General features: G+C 42.5%; 1 protein-coding gene and 1 long non-coding RNA gene across 6 annotated transcripts in view; both read right to left on the reverse strand.

Moving 5' to 3' along the window:
• MORN1 (MORN repeat containing 1) overlaps positions 1–21,153 on the reverse strand; it is a 217,263-nt gene that overhangs the window by 179,958 nt on the left and 16,152 nt on the right. For all 5 annotated transcript variants that reach the window (XM_072608582.1, XM_072608581.1, XM_072608580.1 and 2 more), the window contains exon 7: positions 2,306–2,402. In XM_072608582.1, coding sequence (XP_072464683.1) covers positions 2,306–2,402 — 97 coding nt within the window. The remainder of the gene's footprint in view (positions 1–2,305; positions 2,403–21,153) is intronic.
• LOC140504058 (uncharacterized) lies at positions 14,866–20,348 on the reverse strand. Its single transcript, XR_011966951.1, has 2 exons — positions 20,261–20,348; positions 14,866–15,061 (listed from the first exon to the last, which is right to left on the reverse strand). It is a non-coding gene; the product is annotated as an uncharacterized lncRNA (long non-coding RNA).

Here is a 21,153-nt window from a genome sequence, read left to right on the forward strand (position 1 = left end):
CTGGATGAAATTTGTTGAATATGTTGTAAAAAGCGATACCGTTTCGAGTATGGGCCTCCCTGTTCTTCTCCCAGCCCTGCTCCTGACTTCAGGATTTCAAAACCATGGGTCTGCTGCAGTCTCATGGTAGGACTTCCCTCAGTGCCTGAGGCCTAAGGAACATCCAACTATCCTTGCAGCCTTCTCATCATGGAATAGCCCTCTGTGAGGTCTACTGCTACCTGCCATTGGTGACTTTCCTCCTGGGGCATTTTGTGGAGAGAACAGAACCAGCCTTCATTCCTTTGGTAGCCCTGTTCCCCTTTCGGTTCCCTTTCTGTGTGATATCTTCCCTCTTTCGAATGTAAGGTCCTTGAGGACAGGCACTGTCTTTCTTTTTGCTTGTATTTGTAAATTCTGTACTTAGTGTCTGGAACATAGTAAGCATTTAGTAAATCCTTCTCCCTTCCTCCTTCCTTCCATCCTCCCTCCCTCTCTCCCTCCCTTTCTTCCTTCCTTCTCTCCCTTCTTTTCATCCTTCCTTTTTTCCTTCATCCCTTCCAACTTTGACACTTGATGATTTGATTCTGTGATTTCTAGGGCAATAAATCAGACAATTAATACTGGTCTTACCTTCAAGTATAAAAAGGGTTCTTCATATGTTATTTATAGAAAGATTAGGTCTCCTAACTCTGAAACTCATTTTTTTTAATAGTACTTTGATGTTTAGCCATTTCAGCTGTGTCTCACTTCATGATCCCATTTGGGGTTTTCTTGGCAAAGATACTACAGCAGTTTGCCATTTCCTCCTCCATCTTATTTTGCAGATGAGGAAACTGAGGCAAACAGGGTTAAGAGACTTGCTCAGGATTACGCAGCTAGAACATGTCTGAGGCTGGATTTGAACTCAGGTCCTCTTGACTCCAGATCTGGTACTCTGTCCACTGTACCAGCTAGCTTCCCTTTTCCATAGTACATCCTCTAGTTAATATCATAGGGTATACCTTCTAATTGAGAACTGATGAACTCTCAAAGCTGATTAAGACATATATTTTCTTTCAGACATGGACAATGAGATAATTTGTCTTGACTATGTTTGTAATAGAGATGTTCTTTGTTTCTCAGTGGAGGGGAGAGGAGGTGGGAGAGAGAGAAAGAAAGCAGACTTTTGTTGACTAAAAACCTTTGGATTGAATTTTTTAAAAAGCAAACACAAAAGTAAAAAATGCAAAATAGGAGGTTAACCTGCCTTAACATACTCAAGATGTATGTACATATAGTTATGAAACACTTTTTTAAAGAAATTAATTGGAAAGATACCCACTCTTCCCATTTGGGTTGAGTTGATACAATAGAAATGGAAACATTGCCTTAATCTATTACTAGCAGCAGATTTTTTTCCCTTGCATCCTATAGAACACCTGACCTTTCTTCCCAGTGTTCTATCTGTGGTGCTGGATGCCAAAGAACCACTGAACACAATTGCACAGTGCTGAGGAGTGTTCTGGGGCCTGCTCTTGGGTTGTTGTATTTAGCAGCAGGGAGAGCAAGGCCTGAGAGTTTGATCCAGGTGGTGTTCCCCTCTCCCCTCTCCCCTCTCCCTGACTTGTGGTCCACCCCCCCGGGAGTCCTCCCCTCCTGCTTCCTTGCAGGCTGCACTGAAAATGGCCAGGGGCTTTGACTACAACAAAACTCATTATGCTATTAGTATTTAACTATATTTCATGTTGCAGTTTTTTTCTTCTCTCTCACTGGTCTTAAACATTTTGCTCTAATAAAATAGTTGAGTGAAAAGCAGGAGGGCATTCAAGAACATGGAGAGGAAGCTAATTCATAACGAAAATGCTACAGGACAAGTCGGACTAGTTTGCATCCTGGTCTGCAGAGCCTCACTACCCAACTGTGATCCAAGCTGTTTACTTCCAGCATTACTCTCTCCTTCATGTGCTGGCCAGACTACAGATAGGCAGGTCACATCTCATTTGGACAGAACTTTGAACCTGGGCCGTACCAAGCTCCCATTTTAAAGTGAAATTAGCAAACTGCTCTTCTAAAAAAGAATTACGAATCACTTTTTCCATTCCATTAATCCTCTCCATCTAATTTAATTCTAGGAATAGTCTCTTCTCCCCCACTCCCCTGAATGCCCACTTAATCTAACAACTACTGGCATGGGCTTCAGCCCTACTACGCCCATCAGGTTAATTTAGAACAGGGTCACCCAGAAATGTGAACCCAACCAATAAGCCATATTAATTGAGGGAGGGACCACCAAAGCAATTCACCAAATCTATTAAATAAATGACAAACCAAATAAACGACATACTTGCTGGATAGCCATTGATCCACAGGCCATCATAGATGGTGCCAGAGCAATGAATCATAAGGCCTTGGCCATTAAATACACCATTTCGCCACTGTCCCTGCAAATGAAACAACATGTTGATTTCAAATTTGGGTCCCAGAACAGGAAACTTTAAGAAGAATGTGTTTTTTTCTTTTTCTTCTTAAGAACTCTCAATAGCTGAGTGGGTGGTCTGTAGAGCATAGGAGCAACTTAAAAATACACTGCAAATACTTTTCAGTGAAAAGTTGAATGGGTGAGTAGGAAACATTCAAAGATTACGGACCATTGTTTTAGAATAAAAGGTTTTCTGGAAAAAACCAAATTTCCTTAAGTATTGTTTGAAACCCTTTTACTAAGGCTAAGAAATTATATTTTATCAGAATGCAATCAATTTTGTTTAGTTAAATAGGGTTTCCCTTTTGAATCTCAAAGGCGCCAATAAGCATGTGGAAAATGGTACGGCATATAAAACGTAATCAAAACATGGTACAAATGGTATACTGTTGAGTACAAAAGAATTCTTTTATTGCAAAGTCATTGCATTTATGCAGAGTATCATAAAAGAGACAAAAACTCTGCACCTACAGTACTGAGTCTTAGGATTAAGGCTAAATAATTACTCTGTTACACTATTCATTTATAAATAAAAAGCCCAATTAAAAAACACAGTTTGAACAAATGGAGCGATGTGTCTATCCTCTGCACGCTGTAACTATGTCTCCCATAATGAGCTTGGCTTTCAGAAATAGTACTCAAAAATAAAGGAGAAAAACCAATCGGAAAAAAGCAGGAAATTATTTCCATGAAACTTTTCAAATACAGAACATTCAGTAGCATTTTACTAGAAGAAAGAATTCAACCAAAAAGTTTGAAATTTAAATTTAATTTTAATCTTTTTCTTGAAGTGACAATTATCATGGGTTATTATGCAACCATGTCTTCTGCTGAGTTCCAAGAATGGAGGCAGAGACCATTCTGAGATGCTTGATTTTCAGTCTTTTAATTTTAAACTCTGCCTTTTGGGTTATTCCAGTTCTTCAGAAATGACGATTCTGAAGCCATAACTTTTGACCTTCACCATCACTTGAAGAATATGAGCTTTGAAAAGGTGAGTCTTTGTTTCAGAGAAAAGTGTGGGGTCATCAAAGCACCAAGGAATTGCCCAGCCAACCCTGAGCCAGTGCAGTGTCTTTTCAAGACCTAGGTATCGATGGACCCACTCTGTAGAGTTTCTATCCCAATACCTGGACAATAGGCATTCAGAATTCATTTGGTTTTTCCATTGTGGGTAGTGAAGCCTCTAGAGTGATAATGATGGATCTCATTTGGGCATCTCTGCAACATTCTAGAGTTTGACACAATCAGCGTCATCCACAAAGGGGAGGACCTGGCGTTCTTCACCCTTTGTAGGAAATCTCATTTCTGCATGGACTCTGTCCTTTGGAAGAATTCCCCTTGATGGTAGGGTCTTTGACAAGAATTTAAAGTTAAGGATGATGCAAAAGGTGGTGGAGAGAAAGGCACAAGGCCGGCCAGAGAAGGCTATCACAACCAAGAACTGTACAAGAAAAGCAGTACAAGTGTGTCATCTGAGAGATGTTTGTCCTTCATTGCCAAAGAAGACCATGCCATCAGAGAAATAATGACATGACTTGCACTTGACTTGGTCTTCAGTGAGGGAGGGCTGTGTAGGTCACCAGCCTCACTTCTCCTCAAGAGCTATCTGAATCCAGTGACCAGATATTCAACAGGATGACTGGAGATGACCCAGGATAAGGCAATTGGGCTTAAGTGACTTGCCCAAGGTCACACAGCTAGTGAGTGTCAAGTGTCTGAGGTGAGACTCGAACTCAGGTCCTCCTGACTCCTGCACTGGTGCTCCATCCACTGCACCACCTAGCTGCCCATCATCTGAGAGATGTATAACCGTGAAAGAAGACAGGTTGGCCATGGGCTTAGAGCAAGGGATAACTGATTGACAGAAAGCATGTTCTCCTGGTACCTACACAAGGTAAGGGAACTAGAGAAAGGCCTGGATACATTGTGGGGAGCCCTGTGGAGGATTTATAGGAAAGTAAGGCCAAGACCCAAGAAGGGAGCACATGGATAGGTGGTGAGTTGTGCATCCCCATCAATGGGACTGCAGACCCACCAAAGGGTCTAAATAATCTTCCAAATATCTCACCAATTGATGTGCTAAAAACATTTCTGCCCAGAGCGCAGGACCAGGAGCTATGGACATAAGTTGCAGAGGCAGATTTAGGCTGGATGCCAGAAAAAAACTTCCTATGAAAGCTGTTCCAGAGTAGAATGATCTGTCTTGGATCCTGGCATCTCTAGGCTCCTTCTTCATTAGAGTACGTCCTCTGGCTAATCATCTCTTGGGTAGGCTTGCTCAGTCACAGGTTGGACCAGATGGCTCTGGGAGTGTCTTCCAACTCTGAGATTCTCTGAGCCTTTTAACTATATTCCAAATGATTTTTCTTGTATTGATTTCTCAATCTGCCATGCAATAAAACTAACAAAACTTTCACTGCACCTGGTACCCTTCTCTGCCCCTCCCCTCCTCTCAAAAACCATGTTTCAGAACACTTTTTTTTCAAGTGGACATTTTAAATTCTCTGTGGGTTCATGTATAGAATTTACCTTGTTAAATACTAAATTTGCAAATCTACCCTACTGTAGGACTTTGTCTGCAAAGCAAACTAAAATGGGCAAAGACCACAATACAGATTAGGCAGAATTTCTATTCTGTTTTCCATTTCTTTGTAGTGTCCATCAATTACTGCTCCTTCTGGCCTCTGGGGCCAAGCAGAGCACGTCTAATCCCTCTGTCACAGGACAGCCCAACAGATACCCGAAAACACTTGTCATGTCCCCCCCAATTAAGAGTTCTCTCTTTTCCAGGTTAAATAGCCCCAGTTCTCTCAGTCAATCCTTATCTGGCATGGACTCAAGTCTCTTCTCACTGCCTTGATTGCCTCCCTCTGGTTTATCAATAGGGATGATGCTATTAATGTGGGTTGGTACCTTCTCAGCAATTTAGAGTCTTAGAGTTTCCTGGGTCATCGAAAGGTTGATTGACTTCTCTGGAGTCCTCAAACCCTTATGCGTCAGTGGTGAGACTTGAACCCGGGTCTTCCCAGATCCAGGGTCAGCTTCTCTATGGTTTATCAATGACCGACTGAACCTGAGAGGCTCAGAACTGACCAGGACAGAGGACAGAGGGACTGTCACCTTCTTGTTCCTGGAACTTATGCCTTGAAATGTAGCCCTAGATCCATGGATGAGCAGCTAGAGTCCTGAGCCTGAAGTCAGGAAGACTCCTCTGCCTGAGCTGAAATCCAGCCTCAAGACACTCACTAGCTGTGTGACCCTGGGCAAATCATTTCACCCTTTTGACCTCAGTTTCCTCATCTGTCAAATCAGCTGGAGAAGGAAATCCAGTCTCTTTGTGAAGAAAACCGCAAATGGGTTAACAACAGGAAGATCAGGGGTGAGCTGGAGTCAGCTTGAAGGGCTCAAGAGAGACAATTAGGAAATTTTCAGCATGAGCATGTATAGCTTGGAAATGTATAAAGACGACAAATCAGGGCTTGAGTGATTGTTTTCTTGCTTTTCTAGACTTTGGAAAGTGAGGGAGAAAAAGATGATAAAGCAGGTTAAACAGAAGTGTATGGTGGGTACAGCTGGTCATCAACCATTCACCAACACAGCCCTGTCTAGATTCCATTAGCTTTGAGGGGCTGCCATATCCCTCAGCAGAGTCCACCAAAACCCCCAGATCTTTATTTTGCGAACATATCATTCTCTAACCATTGTTTCCTATCCTGTAGCTGCGAAATGGCTTGTTTAAACCCAAGTGTAAAATTTTATGTTTGTATCTCTGTTGTTTTCCTTTAGGGATCCCTGTTTGATGCTCCAGCCTGTCAAGAAGTATTTGGATCCAGTGCTGATCCCTTCCAGCTCTGTGTCACCTAAAAACTTAAATCAGCCTGAGGTCTGAACCTTGCTCCAAATGGAGGAGAGGAGGGAGCCAATTTCACCCACTGGAGGAAACATCCTAGACAAAAGTGTAAGTCTGGGGGCTTACAGCAGGTGGGCCAGTTTGTCTGGAACATAGAGAGCATGTGACAAAGCAGGAAAAAAGGCAGATTCACCTTCTACCCACAAAAGGCTTATTCCTTATACTGAATTACCAGGCTGCTCTCAGAGAAGTATTTGGACTGCTAAGTTTCTCCACCCTCTGTATTATCTGTTTGCTTCCTCTAATTTCTATCTTACACATGAAGTCAAATTATCTCTTAAACAAAAAAACTGCATCAATTACTTCTTCTTGGAATGCCAATATGTGGCCTAAACATGACTTTCAGGATCTTGGATTTGGAAGAAACCTTAGAGGTCACTGAGTTCAACCTGTATGTGAATAGAAATCCTTCCAACAACATCATGATATTCAGGCTTGACTCCTAACCTCATAACAGAAACCTGAAATGCTGCTACTCATAGCTGCTTACTCAAAATTGTTATGGAACTCAACAGTATACAATAAGCATTTATTAACTGCCCATTGTATGCAACATGGCGCAATGGACAAAGTGCTAGACTTGAAGTCAAATCCTGTCTCAGACACTTCTTAGTTGTGTGACCCTGGACAAGTCAATTAATTTCTTTGGGCTTCTGTTTCCTTCTCTGTTAACCATTTGACAATTTTCAGTAAGCATTTATGAAGTGCCAACTGTATGCAAGTCATAGTGCTTTTTGCCACAGACACAGAGATAAAACAAAAATGGATCCTGTCTACAAGGATATGTATTCTACTAATCAGGATGCCTAGAAGTCTCATAAAAGATCCCAAGTCAAAGTCTTAATATTAAACATCCTGCTATTAAAGTGGCAGCAGCAGTCACATACCCTATCTTCTCTCCAGGATAAATATCCCATCTGTTCTTGTTACGGTTTAGTCATTAGACCCTCATACCCCACACTGCTTGTCTTCCAATGAATAGTTATCCATTTGTCAATTACCTCTTAAAGAGCAGTTGTTGACAGAATTGCAATCGATGCTCCTATCACTAATAATAGGAAATGTAAATCAAAACAATCCTGAGATTTCACCTCACAGGGCCACAAAGAGCCGAAGAGGATCAAAGAACGGTTAATGTTAGAAGGCACACTAATGTTCTGCTGGCATAACCACTGTGGAAAGCCATGTTTGGAATTATGGAAATGAAGTGGCTAAAATGTCCCAGCCCTTTGACCCAGAAAGTCTGCTGCTAGGTATATATTCCAAAGAGGTCAATGACAAAGAGCAACTCCCCATATGCCTCAAAGTAATTACAGGAGTATGTTTTGGGGTAATAAAGCCTCCTGTAGGGGAAAGCTTGGGTGACATAAAAACAAAAGATATTAACAAAAATTCTTTTTTTTTTAATGAACATAAAGGATGATAACCTGTAGACTACACAGAAAGGACAGTAACTGCTGGCCTCCTAGAAATGACAGTGCCATGATGCAAAATTATCATGATAGCTGGAAAATCAGGGCCCCGATTAACAAAATGAAATGGAACATGGAGACTATAAAGTCCTACATTTAGGTTTAAAAAGCAATAGTTTTCCAAGTACAGAAGAGTGCAGACCCAGCCAAACAGAGCTTGTGTTTTGTCTCGAAAATGAAAATGATAAAATATGACATTGGCCCACTGATTCTTTCTGTAACGTGGGGAGTCATGCTTAGGTGGGAGAATGGTTATGCCCCTCTCCGTTTTATGCCCCTCAAAAAAGCCCCAGCCTAGCCCTGGTTTTACAGGGTGGGATGTTGAAAAATTGGAGTTAATACCTCTCTAGGAAGTGGGCAACATTTAAGATGAAGGTCACAAAAGAAGTGCCTTTGACAGTCTCCTTTGCCTTAATATGAAAGTAATTAACCCCAACAAATAAGAGTAATTGTCAGCTGAAACTCCTAAGACACAGGATGCATTCACCAATCAAACAGGCAGCTGTTTTATATCAAAGCCGAAACATTAATATGAAAAACTCCAGAAACACTGATAACCCATAGCAGTCTCATGTTCTGTCTCTGAAATGACAATGTCATTGTAATTAATAAAAGTCATAACGCTCTTGCTTTAAATTTTTCTCCTTATTTCTCTATTTACAGATGAATTATGATGACTATAGATACTCAGGTGGCTTTCATACAAAAATAAAGAAAACAACGAACCAGGATGTGGGTTTGGATAGTGAGAGTTGGAAATAATATGTCCGCATGTATAGTATAGAAAAAAATCAATAGAATGCAAGAAAGTTAATTAACCAGACAAAACCTCAAAATAAGTAATAGTGATTCAAATTAATTCTCTATTAATCTGTGAAAAAATTGTGAGTAAACATGTAATATTAATCAACTTAATTTGAAGGTAATATATTCCTTTTAGAATCTTTCAAACTACTTTATGCCTTTTTCAACAGTGTGCAGAATAATCAAGGTTTGATATCTAACAGGCTACTCAATGATTAAAATTAATAATATTTACCATTGTTATTAATGATATGGCAATCATTTAATATAGCAATTCCGGGAATACATTAATATATAAATAGATATCTGGAATAGCCAGATATTCGTGGGCACAATACTGAGATTAATCGGTATAAATATATTCAAATGAGCAACGCAACTAATCAAATAGTGTAGAATCTTTTCTAATTAATGTTATAAATCATACATTTTAAAATTCCATCCTTTCTCCCTTAATTGACACGCACCCAAAGAATGAACAAATACGTATTAATAAGGAGGCTGGCAGCCCACAGCCTGTCTCTGGGCCATTTATCACCAGATGTAATAATACGTGGGCTGTGGCAATGTGTGGCAGTACAGCTTAAGAATTCTAGGCCACACATTCCTGTTCCATGTGATTGGCTTGCCTGGCCCTTTCACCCCCTTTCATAATGGAGAGTACCTCTGCCTTATCCAGGGGATAATATTCCAGCACAGTCTAATCAAGGCCATTTTGTGAAAGTGGAGATGAGAGCTGAGAATGAGATTAAGTGGGAGAGCAGCGCTCAAGGTTTGTGGGGGGTCTAGAACTGGGTTCAAGGCCCCCCCATTATGCCAAGAATTTGTATGATTTGGGGCAATATGTTCCCCCCTGCAGGTCCTCAATTTCTGCGTCTGTGAAATGAAGGGATCAGGCTACAAGATCTCTGAGGGCTGTTGCATTTCTGATATTCGGTGACGCTCTAGGACTAAAACGGGCATCCATCTTGATGCACGTTGGTCAGATGAGCCAAAACTAAGAGTAGAAATCATTTAGGACTAAAAAGAAAGTGTATTTTACTTTGAAAATAAAAGGAAGCAAGGAAAAAAATAGGAAACAGTCCCTACCCAAAACTGTATGTACATACACACATTCAAAGGAAGAGTGGGGGACGGGGATGGGATGGGGTGGGGAATGATAGCCAGTTTTAGCCAGTGATCAGCTGTTTTTAAAACAGCCTGTTAGTAACCTGTTACTTGTTGGAAGTGGGAGTGGAGGAGACTTAATTTAAACCAGCATGTGTGAATCATACAACCAAAGAACCTGGTGGATGCTTTCGTAATGAATTCTCTAAAGGCAGCAGGGGCATCTCAGGCCTCTTCACTTCCCCAGTGCCTAAGGCAGTGTCCCATATGTGGCAAACCTTCAAGAAGTGTGTGCCGATGCATAATAACGTAGTTCATACGGGCACAACCCATAAAACATTGGCTAGCCTCGTCAACGAATCTTTCTGAGACCTAGCTCTTCCTTCATCTCTAAGACGATACCTCATGGGCCCCTGGAGGACCCTGGCTCTAGGGCTGGGAGGAACTTCAGATGGCATCCAGTCCATACCTGAGGCCCACCACTATTAAATGACGCTTAGGGTCACACAGGTAGTTAAGTATTAGAGTCAGAATTTGAACCCAGATCCTCCAGTTATAGTCTCTGCCCCTCTATGATGGTCACATGATAGAAATAATGAATGAATATGATATAAAACACCAGTTAAGGACTCCTTAAGAATAATTAATTAGGGTACGTCTAGTGTTTTGAAAAACTTTAAAACACTACAGAAACGTGAATTGCTTTAATTCTTGCCATCATCCTTTAGACAGAAACCAAGAAAGGGAAAAACAAAGATTAAGGGTAGACTCAATGTTAGAGAATAAACACCATTGATGGACAAAATATGCTCTGATACATTCCTAAATGACTTCAGTTCCCATTAGAACTATGTACTGGCTAACTTTTATCATTCCTAATTTCCCCTGACTGGAGAGCTAAGTGGCATCACTCGTACATAGACCACTAGACCTGAATTTAGGAAGATACATCTGTCCTCAGACACTTGCTGGGCACGTTACTTGACACTGTTTGCCTCAGATTCCTCATCTGTAAAATGAGCTAGAGAAAGAAATGGCAAACCACTCCAGTATCTACCAAGAAAACCCCAAATGGGGGAGCAAAGAGTTGGACACAACTGAAAATTGATAGAATAACAGAGTTTCTGCTGAGCTTTGATTAAGCTCTGAAATACTTCATCTCTTCATGCCTTGAAATACCAGTTAAGAATGGCCAAACTCAGCTGTATTGTAGCTTCATTTTTAACATGGGGACTTCCATAGTATTCTCAACAGCCCATCGCCAATCAATGCTGAAGCCATTGACCGTTTACCTCAGATTTCAGTCAATCCCTCCTTAGCTAAACTTCCAACTGAAGAAGAGGTTTTAAGGGCCATTAGGCTCCTTTTGTGTGGCAAAGCACCTGGTGCTGATTCTATTCCAGCTGAGATTTACAAGGTAGGGGGACCATTGCTCATACAAAAGCTGACTGAAATTTTCCAGGTTATGTGGCAAGAGGAGGTTAACCTCCAGGAGTTCAAGGATGCTTTTATTGGCCATCTCTTAAAAAGTAAAAGGAATAGATTGTCCTGCGACAGTCTCAAGGGGTTCTTTCTCTCAGTCATTGCTGGCAAGATTCTTGCCAATAGGTTGATTCAATAGGCTGATCTTTCACTTGGAAAATGGTCATATACCTGAGATCCAGTGTGGCTTCAGAAAGGCCCGAGGAACACTCGATATGGTATTTGCACCCAACAACTCCAGGAGAAATGCCAGGAGCAGAACAGAGGTGTGTGCACATTGTTTGTAGATCTGACCAAGGCCTTTGACACTGTTAGTCATGAGGGCTTATGGAAAATTTGTCAAAATTTGGTTGCCCAAAGAAGTTCATCGGTATTGTACATCAATTTCACGATGGCATGTTTGCCCGGGTTCTGGATAGTGAACGATGCTCTCATGCCTTCCCAGTCACCAGTGGAGTGAAACAGGGGTGTGTGCTTGCTTCCATGCTATTTAGCAAGATGTTTTCAGCCATGTTGTCAAATGTTTTAAATGAGGATGAATATGGCGTCAAGGTCAACTACTGTACCGATGGTAAGTTCTTCAATTTGAAAAGGCTACAAGCCAAGACCAAAGTGGAGGGAGTGTTGGTGCATGATTTTCTGTTTGCAGATGATTGTGCACTCAGTGTAGCCTCTGAAGCTGAGATGCAACAAAGTATGGATCAATTCTCTGCTGCCTGTGCTACTTTTGGCCTAATAATTAACACCAAGAAAACACAGGTGCTCCATCAGCCACTACCACACACCATCCATATGTGAAACCATTGGTTACAACAAATGGAGAAGTTTAGAATGCTGTGGATAAGTTTACTTACCTTGATGGTGTACTTTCCAGGGATGTACACATTGACAATGAGCTTGATGCACACATAGCCAGAGCTAGCTCAGTGTTTAGGAGGCTCTGAAGAAAAGTTTGGGAGAGAAATATTAGACTGACTACCAAACTGAAGGTCTACAGAGCTATTGTGCTGACCTCATTGTGGTATGCCTGTGAAACATGGACAGTTTCCATGCCAGGAAACTGAATCGCTTCCATTTGAACTGTCTTAGGAAGATTCTGCGGATCACCTGACAGGATAAAATACCAGACATTGAAGTCCTTGCTCAAGCTGAACTGCCAAGTATTCAAACTATGCTTCAGAGAGCGCAACTCTGATGGCCTGGCCATATTGTTTGAATGCAAAATGTACACTTGCCAAAAAGAGTATTTTATGGAGAACTTATATGGGGCAGGAGATCATATGGTGGGCAGAAGAAGTGATACAAGGATACTCTCAAGGTCTCTCTGAAGAACTTTGGATTTGATTGTACAACACAGGAGACACTGGCATAGGACTGCTTAGCATGGAGTGCCCACATAAGAAAGGGTGCTGTGCTCTTTGAGCAAAGCAGAATTGAAACAGCACAAAGTAAATGCAGGATGCACAAATTTGGAGTAACCACTCCAGATGTTCACAGGGACTATCTGTGCCCAATTTGTGGTAGAGCATTCCGAGCTCATATTGGTGTGATATGTATACATATATATATATATATATATATATGCACACACACAAATGTTATATACCTATGTACTCTGTATGTGCACATGTACATATATGATGAAAGAAGTTAACATTTTCCTCTCAAGTAATAAATGGCTTAGTCTAACCTATGAAGAATTATTGAATCACACAGTAATTGCTACAGAAAATCTGGTTGTCACTTACAAAGGACTAGTCTTACGTTAAATAACACCTTCATTGATATTTTTGTTTGGACAAATATAAAAATGTTCTATTTTGTTCTGGAAATCCTTTTATTCTTAATGCTAATTTCTTTTAGAATTTTGTTAGGGGCTACCATGCAGAGAGATATCTGATTATGAATGAGGAAAGGTGTTTTGAATAAATTGCAAGAAACAAGTACTTCACTTTTTGTTTCTTCTTTCAGGAAGCAATTTCCAGTGAATTGATGATATTTCCCTTTCCAAGTGAGAAGCTTTTATGCTTTTATTGGATTTTGGTTACTTCAGTCTCATCTCGTCTTCAACTGATATTATATTTTCAGGATTCCTACGTAATTTCAATGATTAGATTTCTATCTGCTCTCTATATTGATGAATTGCTTTTCAGTAGACTTACACTGACTCAGTTGTTCCCATAATGCCTGTGAAGTAGCATTTTAAAGGAAATCTGTCATGTGTTTTGCTGACTACACAGAGGAGTGCCAGCTCTCTTTGCAAAGTTTCTTGTAGAGGCTGGGGAGGAACAAAGGCAACTACACATCCTGGGTTGGGTTTGGCTTGATATTTTTGTACGACTGGGAAAAAAATAAAAGACGGGCTGGTCACATGGTAGGAGGAAGGGATGCCCAAGGAACAATCTGCGTACTACATCTGGAGGCAGGCCCCTTCCCAACACCTGAAAGCCCCACCCTGGGGGATTCCCAGAAAGCCACAAACAAGAGATGCACAGGAGGAAGGGGACAGGTGGTGATCTGTATCACTGGAGGAAATGTCCTCCACAGGGAGGCCACGGATCCACTGAGGTATCTCAGGAGTGCTTTGCAGATCACTAATAAGTGTGCAGGAGTTGTCAGCTCTCTTGGTGCATCCGTTGCCTACTGTCCAACAGGAAAATTCTTTGGTTCTAAATTGTTTGAGATACCTCAAAAAGAAGCGCTATCCACTGAGAAAACTTTAGGAAAACCCTGCACACTAGCCTACAAATAAAGAAAGCAGGTAATTGGAGAGTTGTTCTCAAAGAACCAAGGGCTCTCGGACAAAAAAGATTCATTCACCAATGTTTTTGCTATAAATAGTGAGCTCCCTCAGAGTATTTAAAATACATGAGTCTTCAACTGAGATGATATTTTCAGCCCTGCTTGGTAAACATAAACACTTCAGTTTATAGTTGCAGAATCATAGAATTTTAGAGATGGAAGAGCTGTTAAGCTCATCTAAGCCAATATCTAAAAATGGTCCATTTTATGGGCGAGGAGACTGAAGACTGGCTTTGCCGAGGGCTGCATGGCCAGGTAGCAAAGATGATTCTAGAACCCCAACCTCCCCCTCCCCTTCACCATAGTGCTCTGTCTTTACTACTTCTCAAAACTTGAGACACTTTACAAATTAACAAAGCATATTTATAAAATCTGACTCATACACAGCTTTCCAAGCCCATACCAAAGTCATGAGATGAGAGAGCATTCATGTACTACCATGTCCTAATATGTATTAGTATCAACATCCCTTATTTTCTTTCCAAATCATCCCCTCACTCTCCAGACCCCAAAACTCTATTTAATAGTGAGATCCTTAAAATAATTTTATCTAACCTGAGACTCATCATGGAAACCTGTCAAATGTTAAAGGTGAGCATCTGAAGAATATCTGTGTACTGTGCCACTCTATCTACCTGGAGAATTTATATTTCTGAAGTCACGTTTTAAAGTTATAGGACATTCAAACATTCTACCAAATAAAACAACCTTGCAAATAAGTACAACGACTGTACAAGTCTACAAAACATTTAAACCAGCCCATCTTCTCCTGTGACTGAGAAGATATCCCTGAAATGTAAATAAAACGTCAAAATACAAAAAAAAGAAAACCAACACAACTTAGGTTATTGTATTATTAGCTGTGATCCCACTTCTTTATTTCCCAGGATTCTGATGTATCAGTCCTCCATGATGTTGGAGACAGAGGAGGTCAGCTCAGGGTTACTTTTCCATCTATCTGCCCCCGGAAAGGAAGGTGTCCATAGAACTGCTTTGAGCTGTATCACTTCAAACAAGCAGGCAATGAAACTCCAGTTGATTCTAAGGGAAAATGTTGCAGGTGAAAAAGCCCATCCGGCTAGCCACCTGTTTAGTGCCGCTAACAGGTGTACCAAACAGCAGGCCTTCCTCTGGGAAAGAAGACAAACTAAACCCAGCCAAAACAGACAAAGCAGCAGCTACAGGGACAGACCGGAACACAGCATCTGCTTCCTGGGCCCTCCACAACTGCCAGAGGAAGCCAGAGAAAAGAAAGAACAGGTAGGTAGCATTTCTAATATGAAACAAATGTTTGAGTTCATTACATAACACACCAGCTCCATTTACAGGGCATTAGGCTTTCTCCTAAGCTCAGCTGTGTACAGGTATTTATTCATGCGGTCAAATCAAATCTAACCTTAATACCGTCCATGGAGTCTCAGCCACAGGGTCACATAGGAAGCTAAGCACTGTTCAAATGAGGCTGTCTTGGAATTTCCAGTCAAGGGACCTGCACCCTATTTGTATTTATTCATCAAGACTTTATGCTTTGCCAACATCTAAAGGTTTGGAGACAGTTCATGGGATTAAATGAAATGCAAAACTGAATCATTAGAGATCCTAAACAGATCCGAGGTTCTGAAGAAAGCACGTTGAGGGGATGCTACCAGGCAGCAGGGTGGACTGATGAGATGGCTCCGAGTTTCCAGGCAGCAAAGGAAAAAAAAGCATCAAACCCACTGGGCATCATAATTTTCTTTTTCTGATCAAAGACAACACGTAGAAATTTGTCTGCACAGACAAATCTCTTTCCTGAAACCAAACTGAGCCAGTGACCTATCACACGAAATCTTGTCTAAGGGATGTTGGGCAACAGAGTCCACAGTGCCCTGGATAGTTCTGCAAGACACAAGAGCTATTCAGGTGAACCCTCCTAGAAAAGGCTGGAGGCAAAACACTCCATGTTAAGTCTGCAGCAGGGAACAGAACTGAGATGACTTGGTCCAGACACTTTGCTCGCAGATGATTTTGACTTGGAAAATTTTTAGAAAATAGGAATGAATACTTGAACATGTCCTAGGTTATATTCTTTGGCCTTGTGTGTGAGGATGGGCCAGGTTGCTATTGGTCTCTATTCTGAATGCAGCCATATCTTTTATGGATGCTACAGAAAAACAAACAAAAAAACGAACAAACAAAAACACTGCAGTTCTGGCCTCAGCTTGTGGTTATACCATAGATGGGCAGAAAGATATGGCCAAATGATACCTCTAAAGTGAGTGATAAAATCCTAAGTCTGGGCTACAGGGTTTAAAGGGATTAAAAGTAAAAAGGAAACGTGAAAAAATTTACTTTTCTGTTACTCCTTCCGAAGTATATTTAGCGAAGAAGATACATTTCAGTTGGATAGTGAAATTTCAGTTTCTTACTATGATCAATTTCCACAGTTAATGCGCCCAGGACAGGGCACATACATACATATGGTATCAGTGAAATTGGGCTAACATGGACATTAGGTAAAGAGCGATATCAAAGTAAAGTCTCAGCAAGGGAACAGAATCACAGCTCTTGGAAAGCAGCAAAGAGTTAACTGATACTGAATCCGTACATTGAGGCCAGTAAAAGAATGGCAAAGTCCCCTCAAGATCTTCTCCTTTCAAATTTAATGAGCAAAGGAGGGTCTCTTGTTAATTCTTCCTTAGCAAAGAAATCTCCAACTACCTCTGAAAGCTAGCGTTTGCATGTCTCCCTAAGAGTTGCTAAGTATGATCATATTTGAGCCTCACAACAAGCTGTTGGAGAAAATCTCAGGGATTCTTATGGTTTCCATTTTTCTACACAAGAAAAGTGAAGCTCCCAGGGGGGTGAGACCCTTGCCTACCTAACAGGTAGAGGTGAGGTAGGATTGGAACTAGGTGGTTCCTGGTTCCCATCCCTGGGCTCTCCTCACTATGCCATGTCACCTCTATGAGAAGGAACCCAAAGAAGAGCTGTCACAATCCTGATGACTAAGGTCATGTGATGTGAAATGCCCATGAGAGTGCTTCCTCTCTGTGCCATCCTCATTGTGGTTTGGCTTTGGAAGAGACATCAGAGAGGAGCTGAAATAAATCACTTCTAGTCGTTTTCATTGGTATTTTCTCTCAGGTTTGCAAAGTGCCTTCCTAATGACCACTTTATGATGCAGGGAACTGAAGGACTGTTATCATTTTACACACAAGGAAATCATCCTAGACTCCTCACTCTCCCTCTCACCCCCTAAATCCAATATGGAACAAGACCTGGGGATTTTGCCTTTACCTCATCCCTCCATTACTCCTCCTTCTCTTCTCTGATACTACCCCCAACACATACCCTTTGGATCCAGCTCTGGGTATTCTGGCTGACCCCCATGCCAGGAATGTTCTCCCTTCTCTGCTCTGGCTACTGACTTCCCTGACTTTCTTTAAGTCCCAACCAAAATTCTCCCTCCTGCTTTCTATACACGTCTTTCCCAACCCCACTAAATTCAGTGCCTTCTCTCTGAGGTAGTAAAGACATGTCTACAACATATCAATACATCCAGTGAGGTTACCTGTCCCATTCATTGTTGGTCAGCTGTAAGTGTTAGGAGGGTTCTTTCTTCTAGAGTCAAAATCTGTTTCCTTATAACCCCTTGCCCACCCCTACTCGCTCTTTCCTGTGGGGCCAATCTGTACCAGTCTATTCTTTTTCCCCATGGGCCATTCCTTCAGTCAGAGGCAGCAAAAGTCAGAATTAGGGCACAGGATCTGAGCCCACTGGGGAAAGAACCCATGGAGCATCCCAGGCTCTGACAGAATGCCCTATGTGCTGAAGACTCAGAGACACAAGAAGGGACTAGCCCCATAATCCTGACATCACGAGAATCTAAAAATAAGAGAGTCAGTGGAAATGGCAGGGACTGCAGACATGAACCCAGCTTTACCACAGAAGTGCAGAATTCCTCAAGCATCCCTCCTTCCAAGTCTGCACATGGGTCCCACCATGGTACTGCTTAGTTAAGAACCTGTCCCGTTAATTGTCTTGTGCGCTTTCCCTTGGTTCAGATCACTTTCCCAGGAAGAGAGGACTCTCAAAAGTCCAGTGGAGATGCTTTATCTGCAAGTTGTTTCTCCATTTCTTGCAGAGTTGCCCCTTGTAGGCACCATAGCCTGAGTCGCCTTCAAAGACTTGAAGATGGCTTCTGTGTCCTCACCAGTCTTCCTCTCTCTGGGCTAAATATCCCTCATGCCTTCAGTTGGTGCCACTGGGAAGTAGACTCAAGGGCCCTCAACTCCCCAGTTTCCTTCCCAACTGCTCTGGCTTGTCAGTGTCCCTTCTAAAAGTGGCCCCCTACATCTGGATGTAGAACCCCAGATGTGTCCCATTCCATTCTGTTCTTTACGTCAATCTAGAAGAAAAATTCACTGTATGCCTTTCCTGTGGCCGCCAACAGATCTCCGTTAAGCTTCTCAGCTGAAGTGGAAACAAAAGACTTTTTCAGGCAGATCCCTTGCTTTTGGGTTTAGGACCAGACCTGAGGCTTCATCAGCATGGGGAACTCCCTTTGAATCTGTTCTACATCTCAGACTGTGGTACAGTGACTTATCAGTGGTCACACAGCCCCTCTGTGTCAGAGGCAAGACTCAACCTGGGCCTTCCTGACTCTGCGGCCAACTCTCTGGCCACTACATCATGATGACTCTATCAAATGGCAAGGAAAAAATGCAATCCAGTCAGTAATCAGGTCTTTTAATTGAATTAAAGTATGTGTGTGTGTGTGTGTGTGTGTGTGTGTGTGTGTGTGTGTGTGTGTGTGTGTGTACTTTCTTAAAGCTCTCCTGTGTCAGCTTGGGAGAGGAATCTCACATCTGGGTCTCATTTTCCTCACCTGTAAAAAGGGAGATTGGGCTGGCTAGGTCCCTTCCAACTCTAAATACATGAATCTATGATCTATCATATTCAAGTTTGCAGGGTAAAGCTTTTTTACCTTATGCTGAAGCCCTCCCAAATGACTCACAAAGGAAAACCATCCTTGCCCACTCCACTTCCCTACTTGCTCTCCTTCATCCTGAGGAAAGACAGACTGTAAACCCAGGACACCTTTCATCTTTCCGGTTACAGTCCAAGAGGTCTGACTGGCTGTTCCCAATGAACCAGCCCCACTTTCAGCAACTTCCTGATGATCCGTACTGCCAGAGAGTCTCCTGGGAATGCGTGCACCTGGGCTGAAGAACTGCCCTGCTCTTCTGCTGCTGCCTGAATGTAGATGCTGGTCAGTAGCATCTTCTCTCCTTCGACCTTGGAGGTGTAACACTCAGTTACTGGGGACAACTTCTGACAGACATTGGAGGGGAAACCTCAGAAATCGCCAAATTAGATAAAGTGAGGAAGAAATGCATTGTGGACAGAGCCATTCTTACACATACATCCTGTACTAAATGAGCCAAGGAGCACCCAACTTTTAGAACTGTGAAGAAACGTGATTCAAATTTGTATGGGGCCCATAAGTAGAAAATACCAATTTAACAAGCAAAGGATTCCAAACACTGTACAGTCCTTAGCAGTCTTCTGTTGGGCAGACTGACATGCTTTGTAGACTGGTTGTGCATGCCTAAAGACAGTGACATTCTAGTTAAGGCAGTACGAGTGGTGAAATCGTGATAGCCATTTCCCTGTGAATGTCCTTGTTTTTATTACTTTCTGACATACCCATGCACTCTTTAAACTCGCCTGTGTGAGGGGAATGCGAGGAGCAGGTTTTTATTGAAATTTATCTTCTGCACAGTTTCCATTTGAATGCTTAATAAATCAGCAATAACTCCGCGAAGCTTTGTTTGGAGCCCAAATTGTGTGGCATGTTCCCATTGAACGTATTCCCCCACTTTTGAGCACATTTAAATTGTAAATTTAAGTATAGTTCTAAACATTTACAACCCTGAAGGGAGAGGCCAGCATCTCACTCCAAGGCAGGGAGACCCTACCCCAAGGCTAGAGAGCCACCTAGTGGGCATAAGCCACCAGCACCAGCAGGAGGCCATCGTAATCACCATCCAGGACCATTTAGAGACTTAGAAATGTGAATCCCCTGCTATCAACATGCCCCTTTTCTTGTGGACTCGCTGCTGTTCTAGAAGTGGGGGGTAATTCTTCCCTGTGTAAAGTGAGAGTGACTCCATTACCCCAGTCCTGGGGTCCTGCCCTTGCGACCCAGGAGTAGGAGATGCCCACATGCCCACCCCCATGCCCTGGCTCCCTCACCTGCTGCAGGCCACAACTGAGTAACTATGGATGCTCCCAGCAATGAGGCAGACAGAGTGACCGCGCCCTGCTGATGAGCCAGGTGGCCAACAGGGCAGTGCCGGATTATGGTCCTGCGCCTTCCCACAAACCCGCAGGGACGTGGCTGAGGACTCTGCAGACAAGCCAAAAGGTTCGGGCTGATAAAGACCAGAAGTCACTGGAAGGTCACTTGCTATTGGCAAAGCGTTCTGTTGTCATGGCCATTTGTCTTTCCTGGGGACGGAGAACGAAGCGCTTGAGAATGGCCCCAGCGCGGCATTCTGGGGCCTGCAGAATGGCAGACATGTTAACAGATAGATAATCAGCAGGAGTAGCCTTCTGCTTCCTGGATGCACGCATGAATGACATTCTTGCACTTCTTGGGCAATGAGAGGCGACAGATCATGGGCTCCCAGGGACACCAGGGGAGGGCCTGCTCTCCTGTGTGAAAACCTGTGCCCTAAAGCTCACTTCTGCCAGTCTTCCTGCTTACCTCAATGAAATACTGCATCAGTGATCAAAACGGGTCTCCAGAAGCCAAACACTGTGATGAGTCTCTAATGGCAGTATCCTTCCCACTCCCCGAACCTCCTTTTTCCACTCTGAGTCCAACACCTCCTGACTGCTCCAGGTCTGAAGGGCACCGTAATGTACCCTCTTTGCAGGGGGAACAACTCTCCATTAGCCACTTCTCTGTGTGGGGAAGGGAGCCAGCAAAAGCAAATTCTCATTCTCACATAAACCTAGCAAGGGTTTCTCTTTGTGGCTGCCTTCCACTGTGGCCTCTGATCCGAGGTTTAGGAAGTAAAACAATTTGTATCTACTAAAGAAACAACCTGAAGGCAGATTGTACTTGGGCCAGGAGATAATTT

Source organism: Notamacropus eugenii, chromosome 5, assembly GCF_028372415.1.
Source record: "Notamacropus eugenii isolate mMacEug1 chromosome 5, mMacEug1.pri_v2, whole genome shotgun sequence".
Classification (NCBI taxonomy): domain Eukaryota; kingdom Metazoa; phylum Chordata; class Mammalia; order Diprotodontia; family Macropodidae; genus Notamacropus; species Notamacropus eugenii.